The sequence below is a fragment of the Dicentrarchus labrax genome, unplaced genomic scaffold (assembly GCF_905237075.1).
Source record: "Dicentrarchus labrax unplaced genomic scaffold, dlabrax2021, whole genome shotgun sequence".
Classification (NCBI taxonomy): domain Eukaryota; kingdom Metazoa; phylum Chordata; class Actinopteri; family Moronidae; genus Dicentrarchus; species Dicentrarchus labrax.
In genome coordinates, this window is record NW_026136712.1 from 7,665,281 (window position 1) to 7,677,414 (window position 12,134).

General features: G+C 40.5%; 1 protein-coding gene across 2 annotated transcripts; it reads left to right on the top strand.

Moving 5' to 3' along the window:
* Positions 1 to 1,011: 1,011 nt before the first annotated feature.
* On the top strand, positions 1,012 to 11,926 carry tefa (TEF transcription factor, PAR bZIP family member a). Of its 2 annotated transcripts, none has more exons than XM_051417452.1 (5): positions 1,012 to 1,246; positions 6,923 to 7,312; positions 8,027 to 8,247; positions 9,014 to 9,225; positions 9,868 to 11,926. In XM_051417452.1, the coding sequence occupies exons 1-5, from the start codon at positions 1,171 to 1,173 to the stop codon at positions 9,887 to 9,889; spliced, it is 921 nt and encodes a 306-aa protein (XP_051273412.1). In that variant the 5' UTR covers positions 1,012 to 1,170; the 3' UTR covers positions 9,890 to 11,926. The 2 variants fall into 2 exon arrangements, with proteins under 2 accessions (XP_051273412.1, XP_051273411.1); XM_051417451.1 differs by lacking the exon at positions 1,012 to 1,246 and adding an exon at positions 5,432 to 5,826.
* Positions 11,927 to 12,134: the final 208 nt, after the last annotated feature.

A 12,134-nucleotide genomic window follows, 5' to 3' on the forward strand; every position in this document is an offset into this window, starting at 1 on the left:
CTGGGAACATAAAGCTCTCTGTTTTCTCATGAGCTGTCAGACTATCTCGTGCCGGCTCGCTGGTATGTCTTTCAGGCAAATGACTCGTTATTAATGTGTTTAACTTCACCTGTGCTCTACCTGCTCCGACACGTCTGACATAGCACGTGTGTCTTCTTTATACACATGCATTATCATATGCTATGTAAAAGTAAATCATCCACGAAATAAAATTCTAGTTGGAACTTGAAATCCGTGATTGCTTAACCCATAAGAACCCAGATCCATTTCTCCCTGAAGGAAAATTATTGGGGATATACCACAGAACAAGTGGAACACATAGAACATATTTCTGATGTTTTTTTTTTTTTAAATGTCAAATATTTGTTTTGTGACATATAAGTCACAATGGGCGTTCATGGTAAATAAATATTTTATTAAAACCTAAATAATTTGACATCATTTTTTGTTTATATTTCTTCAAATATACTTCAGACAACAGGGCATATATTAATCCTAAATAATTGAAACAGTGAATTTAATTAAGTGGCCTATTACCTTTTTTGTCATTGTGACACAGACAACAGGTTAAATGCAATACAGGACTATTAAAGCATTAGAATTGTTGAATGGGCTTAAACTTACCTTAGTAACAAAAAAGAAGCTTTTTGAATTTATTTTTGAATTTATTTTAAATTTTTCATATGTGTCATTTCAGTTTTCGTGTAGGCAGTCGACTCGGGAGGAGCTACAGGTGGTGTGAGTAACTTGTTCTTTTGTATTGTTTTATTACCCGCCGCGTTGCATAATAACGGCCTACTTTTAGGGTTTCCAGCTTTTTTTTTTTTTTTTTTTAACCTTAGGTAATCTTGACGCCACTCGTGATTGGCTGTCACTGCTGTGACGGACGCGCGTCCCGACCATTCGGTGCTCGATCCGTAGATTTCTTGAGGAACGCGGGCTTCTGATTGGCTGCGCCGAAGCTGAAGGGGCGGATCTGCGTTAAGTAACTTGTCCAGAGTTCGTAGTGTGTGACCCGTGTGAGGTTTAATATTCCCAGCACTGTGTAGGAGCTGTCAGGCCCGTGTAAACCACAGTCGGCCTCCTCAGCTGCTTCTGCTTCTACTTACTGTGAGCCGCTGACAGCTCTCAAACATCTGTCCAACTAATTTCTTTTAAAGGGGTAAAAACATGACTACAGAGATCCCGGAGATCTTCAGGGCTCTTCTTGAGCATCCATTCACTCTCCCGAGCTTTGATGAGAATGGTAAGTGGCTGTCAAATCAAACAGTGAATTGTGTTTTGTTTGAGTTTTTGATTCAAGTTACATGCAGCACCGTGATTCAAGAGTTTGGGGTTTTTTTTGTTCGAAGAAGATCGCCGAAGTAGGAATAAACAGTTTCTGTGTATCAGCAAAAAACTGCGTGTTTGTTGCGTAATCCCTGTCAGCTGAGTTGAAGTGGTGACTGTGCCAGAGGCTGGACTGCAGGGATCTGCAGCTGTTGACTGGCTTTAGTTGTAATCCAAAGGTTAGCAGAGTGAATCATAAGCAGTGTTTAAGGGTTTCGGTAGTTTGTCAGCACCTTTTCAAAATAAAATCTTTAGTAGCCATAGAGTCTGCATAAAGACAAGACATAAAGTAAGATAAACTTTATTGATCGCACAAATAAACAACTTCATTTGCTGCAGAAGTTCAAGAGTCAAAAGTAAAAGGAAAATAGTTACTGAAAATACAATATAAATATAAATATATACACATTTCACTTATACACATGAAAATAATGGGTTTACTTATTGCTCTGTAATACACACTTGGTGTGTGTGTAGCATTGTGTGTGTGTGTGTGTGTGTGTGTGTGTGTGTGTGTATCTGTAAAGTATAAATATAAAGGATATATAAATTAAATTATATAAAGGATATGCATATGAATAATGTGTATAATGTATACTATGTTTATAAATTACAAGTTTATAAGTATATAGCCTATGTTAATATAGTATGTATAAATATGAATTGGTAGGATATCTAACCTGAGATAAATAGTGCAAAGTAATGCAGGTATATCAAGGTGGAGCAGGGAAATATATATATATATGCGATCTAAGCATTTTTGGGAACTCGTCATATTATAATACAGCCTATTTAAAATGTCTTTATGGCCCTTAACTGACAAGTTACACACACAATATATATCTGTCTGCTGTAGCTGACTGAGATGAACAGTGATTTGTCTGCATAGTGGGGAAAAAAACAACATTTACTCCCAGCAGGGCCTCTCTTTGCTGCATCTGTGTTAAACAAATGTTACAAGTGGCTTTCAGCACCAATGTGGATGGGCACAACATTTTGGTCCTGTAATTGTGCTTCTGTTTGATGTTTTAGTACTGAGGGAACCTTTTGGTCAAATGTAACTGATGGTGAAGGTAGCTGATATAACCTAGTGTGTGTGGATCTGTGTTTGTGACGTGCTTTCATCTGGTGTGTGTGTGTGTGTGTGTGTGTAAAGAGGTTTGTAGATTCCTGATTAAATCACTAGATGGCTCTGTCCTCCTTCTCTGGTTCCTGTTTTGATAAATCGGGTTAGATTTAGTAATATCATTACATTGAGAGGTGTACTGTTGCTGCTGGCCCCATTTAGCAGGATTTCAAAAACACATCTCAGTATGTTGCAGGACTTTTTTATTTTTATGGGAGCCCCACGAACGTATATTTAATGACATGTCAATCATCATTTTCTCTCCTCTATACTTGTGAAATGTCTTATTTGATCATTTTTAAATTTTAGAGCTGTCCAAACATTTTCACATTAACTTCAGTAGTAGATTGTGACTCAGAGTGTCTCTGATGGTCATACAAACGTGGAAGTGAAGTATAATTTTTGGTTGAACTGCTCCTTTAATGCAATAATTAGATTAAAGAATAACATCATACAGTCTGTTGACCATGATCATAACCTGCAGAGACAGTGTAACTGTCAGTCAGCCCAAAGTAACACTGACCATAATTACAGTGAATATGTGGCACATCAAACACACATAAGAGTGACCAGGAGTGAGTGTGTGTGTGTGTGTGTGTGTGTGTGTGTGTGTGTGTGTGTGTGTGTTGATCCAGGACCCTCAACATGCAAGAATTTACTATGTTGGCTTCAAAGTCATCCCTTCTATATTTTTAGATTGTGTTGTTAACTGTATAACACTTGTGGAAAAATACTTAACATAATGTACTTTGAGACAGATTTCTTTATGTATATAATCTCACACAGGCTCAATATCTGTTTCCCTCTGAGTGTTTTCACTGTGTGAGATAAAGAACAATGCCTTTTCTGAGCCATAACACATATAATTAATTTAAAAAATAGTTAAAGCAGTACGTTCCTAAGTTTGTACATTTATGGCTGTTCAGTATAAATATACAAATCTGGTCAAAGTGACGTAGCTTTTCAGCATATTTATTTTGTTCCAAACTGCAGAGTCATGCTGACGACAAAGCTTGTCTTTTCAGATAAATCGATTCACTTTTTATCTTTGCCAGACAGGGAAATGGCACTGTAGACAGATTAAATTAAACTTTAGATTAAAGAGGTTGTGTCTGCTGCTGTATCCGGCCATATCTGCACCTGTTGGCAAAGTGGGTGTACGTAGAACAGCAGGGTGACAGGATGTTTCTGTCACACACAGCACATGCCCTCAAATGGAGTGGATATGGTTTTCTGTAGACCTTGTTCTCTAGTCCTGGCACAGATACTCTTAAACAGAGCGACTGCTAACTTTATTAGTCTTTAATAATATAAGTGTGTCTTGTTTTTGTGATTCAGACTGCAGCATGGAATTCATTGTGTAGAAAAGTGCACTGGACACTCAAGTAAGAGGTTCATTGTGGAATTTAAGTATTCTGTGATAATGCTGGAGGTTTTAAATAAGGCATTGCAGTGTTTCTTCTAGGATTTTTTTTAGCAGTGGGGGCAGGCCCGTCCGAACAAAATCAACATAGAGGAAACACTGCATTGTGGTGCTTTAATAGGTGATGTAGAAGCTGGTGAACAGTTGTGAACCCAACACTGTAGCAGCTGACCTTGACCACTCACAATGTTGTGCCAAAAACAGATTCTGTGTGCCACATACAAGCAACATGGGAGGAGAACGCCACTGCTGTAAAACCCTGGGCTAGATAGTGTGCACCTTTTGCAACTCATACTGATTTTGGTATAGAAATATACTGAGAGAACACTGGATGATGTATGATCCTCTATTTAAATGTATTCATCAGTCAAAGACAACAGGATGGGCTTGCATTATAACCATGTTTTATTGAAGCTCAATGGACATACGTACATCCTGTTTTTTGTTTGGCAGTACATTCTGTACTTCTTGATTTCTTAATGAAAGAGGAAAAAAAATTCAGTGAGTGGGGTTTAGCTGCAGCTTGTATCTACCAAACACATATCAACATCAGTATGAACCAGACAAATCATAGCATGATGTTTTGGGTTAGCAGGAAATCTGGATTCTTATGTTACTGCTACATAATAAGAACAACAAGCAGTTTACTAACAGCTGAAGGTGAGAGGGCGGAGGTATCAGCCACTGACACTTATACAACACTATATGTTCTGTGCTGTTGTTGTGGCCACTCAGCATTAGGACTCTAGTGTTACAAGCAGATCTCTGCCCTTGGGACTCACACAGAATTAATGTAACTTAAACCTCATGGTGCTTATTCAATATGGCCAATTACACTTTTACGAGGCTGCAGCCCGCCCATCATTCCTGCGTGTGAACATACTGAGTGATTTTCCACTGAACCTGTAGGTTAGATATGTAAGAGAGGCAGCTGCACATGTTTCTGCATGTGAGCGCCGCGGCGTCGATGAAGCACCAGTGAGAGATACATTAACCATATGATTTGTGTACTTACTGAACATCGCTTTGCCACTAGTTGGGATAGTTAATCAAGTTAAAAATGGGAGCTCGTGTTTAATATACATGTCTGAAGTTGATTTGATGGCACTGCAGAGACATTATTTAACTAATCATCCTTTATGGAAAGATGTAAACGCCTGTATTGGCGTATATCAGTGTATACAATATTAACGTTTATTTAAAACCTACATAAGACAACAAACCTTAATAGACAACACCGAAACCGGATTGGGTCCATTGAAATGGATCCAGGTCAGGCTGCACACATATATGTGCTAATGTTTTTTGCTCGTGACACGTTTTTTTTTTGGTTAATGTTACATATAACTCGGGCAACCAATGAGAGCTCAGCTAGGTGCAACAAGACAACCGCTATTGGCTCCTCGCTATAATCCCCGCCCCCATATTTAATAATTTAGTTCATATTCATAAGGAGAGTGCACGGCCCGCCAATCGGCCCCGCGGGAGGGCGGAGTTATTGTCCCGCCCATTTTTCTACGTCAACCGGGCTTCGTTCAGAACAAGTAGGAACTTTTTGTTCTCGTCTACGTGCTTTGACGGGGTGCAGTTTGTCCTCAACACCAAAACCCTCCGGATCACTTCACCTACCGAGGAAGTGAGCTAACGCAGCGAGCTGCCGGGAATGTATTGACGGTCGCTGGCACACATTAGCGTGGTTTTTTTGAATTTTAAAAGATTATTTAGAGCCAGAATCGGCGGTGATACCGACTGGATAGTTAAGTTGACTGACGTTATCGAGCAAACAGGGACAACTGTGGAACTTCTGTGTCAACAACAAGGCTGAAAATGTCGGGAGAGCCACTTCTCATCACACTGGCAACAGCCACGGGGGCCCCCGGTTCTTTCCCCGTGGTTTTGAAGAAAATAATGGAAATGCCTCCGCCGAATATACTGGACGGCGACGACGGTAAATGCAGTACATACACGGAGAGGAAGCAGCGAGCGATGTAGGGTAAAAACGAGCTCAGTCGACAAAGGCCGAAACAATTGATGGGGAAAAAATGGTGTCCTAACAGTGTAACCGACACGGATACCCCACTGGTGTTATTGTGTACACAGGTCTCTCGTATAGTGATGGCAGAGAAGCTTTCTTTTTTTCACCATGGTGAAATAGGTTTACCGATTATTGTTATTGATCTCTGTAAGACTTGTGTTATGAAAACGGATCACCTCTTAATAGAGTCTGCGGTTCAGTTTTAAATACTGAGGCAGGATGAGAAACACAGACCCGCATCACCACGCAGACTTTTCTAGACCCCCCCCAGTTTAAATGCGGTTTTGTTGACGGAAAGTTCCTCCTTTCCTTTCCAGTTGCAATGATTCAGTATTTTGTTGACAGACATGTTCTGAATACACGGAGGTTAGTGCGTGACATGGCAACGTTTGTACTAAAAGCTGCTAATATTTAGTCCTAGCTATTGTGTCTGATGTTTATGAAGGAAGGTTCTTATTGTGTTCTTCAAAAAACATTTCAGCATGGTCATAAAACTTGTAAAAGGTAGTGTGCACTTTTAGTGGTTTAGAGTGCTCATACAGTATTCATGAACAGTAAATGTCTCTGTACAAATTGCATGTGCAGTAATGGACTTCTTTACATAGATCCAATCAAAAGATTTCCTCATCTGCTGTAAGTGAACAATGATGTGGCTGATATTCTGACGGACAGATGGACCTCAGCAAACATCGGCTGGATGCAGTGTTTTCTCTAACAGTTTGCAGATGAGAATTTCATTAGCAGTTGTTGAAGCAGTGAGGTTGTGAAAAGCTGCAATAAAAACTTGGGGTTTGGTGCCCAGGGGACATTTCTGTACGGGAAAAATAAATTCTGTCCTACTTCCTGAAAAACAGTAAACTTTCAATTTTGCTTTACTTGAGCAGTTTTTCTGTTTGCCTCTATGCGATTACACCAAAACTCATGACGGACGTGTTCACACATTTCCAGGCAAGCTGTCTTGTTTATATCTAAACGGGTATCTTTCTTGTGTATCTTTCTTGTGCTTCAGACACCGACAAAGAAAAGCTGTGTCTGGGAGATAATGTTGACCTGGGTGGAGGAGACAGCGATATGGGTCCTTCAGCCGCCCTGACCCCCGCTATCTGGGAGAAAACCATTCCCTATGATGGTGAAAACTTCCACCTCGAGTACATGGACCTGGAGGAGTTCCTCATGGAGAACGGCATTGCCACCTTGCCAGACGAGGACTCTCCAAAGGGCAGCCCAGAAGCAAGCACCATGAAAACAGGGACAGTAAAGGCCACACAGAAAAAGGTTACAAAGCCAGCAGTTGTCTCCCCAGTGGCCCTTCTGCCCATTCAGGAACTGGACAAGTGTGAGCAGGAAGTGGTGATCCTCACCAAGGGCGACTCTGATATCATCTGCGATGTTACTACAGGTGAGTGGAGGCTTGAAGATCAGCGACTGCAGTGTTTCACTAAACTGTTGCTGAGTGTGCTTTACAAGGCAGAAAACCAGATTTTCAGGTTAAGTGAAGTGACTGAAAAAGTTGATGTGACAGTTTACTATGTTACACAGATCTACATTTAGAAAGCTGTTGGCCCAGTTAGAATATTAAAATGGGCCGGCATCAATGAAAGAGAGCCTCAGCACTACAGCCTTCAATTGAATACCAATGCTTTTAACCTGGCTGTTAACCAGTTTACCGGTTACCTCAGAAATCTTTGCATCTGGTTTCCATATTGAAATTATGTGGATTTATTTCGCTCTGCCACTAATGTCAGACAAACCTGATATGCTGGAGTGATCTCAATCCTGAAACAAGCCATGGGTGGTAAAGGTTGATGGGACGACAGAAATAGCTGCTGGAGCCCTTGCATAGCAAACATAGTAGAGTTAACTATGGAACGATCAGCAGTGGGTACGTGTGAGAACACTCACCCACCCTGCATACATAACAGGAAATGAGGCCTTGGTGCAGATCACCTGTAAACCAGCATTACCTCTTATTTCACCAATTACACTGAGGAAACAGCCACAAAGTAAAGCACAGAAAAGATCTTAAATTACCCAACAACTTCTATAAGTTTCTTTAAAAAAATGGGTGCTGACAGCATTGCTGAGCTCTCATGTTCCTCTTCTGTCTGCTCAGAGGTGATCACTGAGGCAGGCAGGGTGACGCCTGAGCCCATCAGCCCCGATGAGATCGAGGTGGATATCAACTACGAGCCCGATCCCACTGATCTGGTCCTGTCCAGTGTGCCTGGAGGCGAGCTGTTTGACCCCCGCAAACACAAGTTCTCTGAGGAGGAGCTCAAGCCACAACCTATGATCAAAAAGGCCAAGAAGGTGTTTGTGCCTGAAGAACAGAAGGTATGCTGGGAGGGAGACATCAGGGGGCTCAACAGGGCTTCAATATTTAGAGTTGCACACTCAAGCTTTTATAATAATTAATTTAACATTTGAAAACATATTCTTTGTTACTGAGGGAAAACAGCAAAATAAACTTTACTTCTAATAAGGTGTAGAGCTGTAGGAAGAACTTAATGTGCTAATGAGTGGTGTCTATACTCATGTTAGGGTGTAATATTGATTTGTAGTTTAGACACTGATAGAAAAAATGTCAACCACATAGCGAGTAATTAAAATGGTTTAATATGGCAACTTTTATAATACATTATGATCATTTCCCATGTGCCACTGGCTCATATTTACTTAATACCCTGATACTTAGAATAGGGATTGTTTACCAACCTCTTAGAAATCTTAGAAATTTGATATCAACTTCCCAGTGCACAGTGGTGTAAGAGCAGCACACATTTGAGCTGCAGGGTAGTAATCGAGTCATGTCACAGTGAAGCAGTTCTGGCGACTCACAATGACTCAGCAGTCAGATAAACATCAAATTGATGTTTTCCTCCCAGTGTTTTGTTTATATGCACAAAGGAGCCTTGCTGTCTGCCGTATTATACACATAGCTGCTGTCAGATTTGAGCTAATATGTTGATGAAGAAATATACAAGGCTTTTTGACCGGGTTACCGTGGTAACCAAAGTCAGAAAGCACGGTAGGGTCTGGTGTTGTGTTTCTTTGACTGCGTCTAACCGTGCTGCTCCTTTTTTTTCCTCCAACTCTCCAGGATGACAAGTACTGGCAAAGAAGGAGTAAGAACAATGTGGCTGCCAAACGCTCACGTGACGCCCGCAGGTTGAAGGAGAACCAGATCACCGTCCGAGCAGCCTTCCTGGAGCGCGAGAACGCGGCGCTGCGGACCGAGGTCGCAGAGCTACGGAAGGATTGCGGCCGCTATAAGAACGTCGCGAGTCGCTACGAAGCCAAATTTGGGCCACTGTAAGGGACCACGAAAAGCAAATACACAAAACCGCAATCGGACATTCATATTGACAATATCAGTCACTTTGTTTTCACACGTCAGCTTAGAGGCAGACGGATATTAAACCCTCTGTACTGCTGAGAAGACAGGGTTTAACTGCTACAGAGGGGGTTAGCCAGGGGAGGAGGAAGAGGGGGGGAAAGGAGAGGCACGTTGGTTAAATCTGAGCAGGCAGTCCATCTGAAAAGGTAGACCCCCCCCCGACCAGAGGTGGGTCAGACACCCCCTGGGTAGAAATTAGTCTCATGTAAATGTGGGTTCAGTAAACTGGCGCCACGCAATCCTGTGTAAAAATGAGACAGAAGGAGGAGTGTGAACAGTTATAACTGCAGTTATATGGACTGATGTCCAAATACAGTGACGCATTACTCAGCCTTTATGTCCAATATTCTACTTTACAATATGAATAGTTTATAATTCAACCTCTTGATTCACTGATTTACCCACAGTGGCGTTATACATCAGAGCTAATCTATTTGGTACAAAACAAAACCATGTGATCTTTGTGAATAGTGTTCTTGCTGTTTTAATGTGGACTTCTCTCCCTCCTCTTCCTTCTCCACCCCTCCTCCTCCATTCTTGTTCTCTTCTCTTTCAAGTGAGGTGGAAGAAGACCAATAGGCAGCACTTGATTTATTCATTTGTTTTTCTGATGAATAAATAAATCAAACCAGTGGGGATGGTATGTGAAAATGCTAGAATCGATCAGACAAAGAAGAGGAGGAGAGCGTGTGTGAGGGCGTGATGTTGCCATGGAGATGCAATAGCATGTAAATCTGTTTTTTTTATTTCTTTTGTTTGTTATTTTTGTTAATTAATTTTATTTACTATCCATGTGAGATGAGTGCGAGCGGATATTCAAGTGCTTCTTCCGTACACTTCTTTTATGAAGTGTACTTTTACGATGTTTTGTATGCCTTTGGCCGAATGAGATCATTTGTGACGTTTATTTTGGAGAAACTATGGGATTTATTTTTACTTTTTAAAACGAGATGGCTTACACTTTAGTAGCAATTGCAATAGCTTAGATTACATTTGTTTGTCGTTATTATAGTATTGTAGAAATAAACTGATTTGCAGGTTGCTTCCAGTTCTTTCCACTATGAATTTTAAGACCCACCCACATTTATATTTTCAAATTTATATTATGTGGCAGATTATGTGAAGAGCTGGGCTTTTCTATGCCCACAGTAACTTTTGACTGTGACATTTCCAATAATTTAAGCTTCTTCAGGGTATTGCAGTGACGTGGCAAAAAAACCAAAAAACAGGTGGCCATGTTCACTTCTCTTCGTGTACAAATACTCACGACCAGCAGCACAGAGCTGTACATAAATGTCTCCGTGTGTTAATGTATGTCTCTCACAGTCGCTCCTGTGCCGTTTTTTTCACAGAGTAGGACTCCCTGCTTCCCTCCCTGCAGGTGCTCAACGTTGACTCGTCCATTTCTGTCAGTAACACTTCAGAAGTGTTGCGTGTAGAATCCACTGATGCATGTACTGTAAATAGTTGTAGCCTAACATACTTTCTATACGTCAGACTCGGATACAGTGCAAAAGTCAAATTTTGGAACTACTGTTAAGTTTTAGATGCATATCAAGCAATTACAATGCAATTGTACATTTATTGCCTGAATATAAGAGCTCACAGTCTCTCTGGTGGGCTGGCTTTTGCCTTCATAATGAGATGATGCTAACAGGGCTTTAATTAGTGACTCACCGAAGGCAGTTGGAGGTGAAGTGTGCTAGCATCAGCTGCGAGGCCAATATGAAGCATGTTGTCTGCTGGTTAAACTTAAAATTCACAATATATTGCTTGAAATGAACAGTCAGTTATTCAAAAACTTGACTGGGAGTGTATGTGCATTTAGATTGTAACAACTGTGTTGCTGGACAATTGTTTCAGTCTGTTCTTTCTGAGGCTTGTAGGCTGGCACTGTCTGTTGCCAATGGATGTTTTAGAATTGTTTTGTTTTTTTGACTGACCAGGAAGCATCAATAGGTGCAGACTGTATTTCATCAACAAGGAACTCCCAGAACTCTTGAAGCCATTTCAATGCAGTGTGCAGTCTGACAGTTTACGGGGGAGGCGCTTCTGTTTAACAACCCAAATTAGAGTTGTGACTTAAACCCAGGATTATTTTACTGTCCGGTTCTGACGAAAATGGGAAACTGTTATTTTGCTGCTGTGCTTCTATCCATAAATATAGTGAGTTTTTACCAAAAGGATTCAATGTTCATTGTCTTTTTTTAGGGAAAAGTTTAAACCTTTTAATGGTTATTTTTTTATCATTACAACCTGCAGTACATACAGCTGTCTGTTCTTACATTGTGCTTTTTTGGTTCACATTAACAGACATGTTTAATCTTTGTTGACCTTCATCACAAGATCTCTGAAGTGTAATTAAAGAAGACAATAATTTAGAGTAATTCTGAGCTTCCTGACTGGTTTTAATAATTTTCTAATGCTTTCTGCTATGATACAGGTTGCATCTGCCTTCTATTTGCAACAGGTCAATTTGTTAACTTTGAGGGGTTGTTTTTAACCTTCCTGGTTCCGTCTTTGTATTTCTTTGTAAAGAAACATCATGGCATTTTGAGTGTGGCTACTTTTTGTCTTGTATATACAGTATGTATAAATAAAGCCTTGTTGAGAACATCTCTGAGTGTTGAGCTCTTTCCTTTTGTAGATGTTTCTTTAGATTCTATCATGGAAAAGTGAATTTAGAAGACCTAATATACATAATTAAAGCTCAGATCCACAGTGAAGTACAGCGGTTCAGTAAGTTGAAACTAATGAGTTCAGTTCTGGACTTGAGGTTGTTGGACTAGTATAAAAGTATGAATACCAGACCACCTTCTGATTT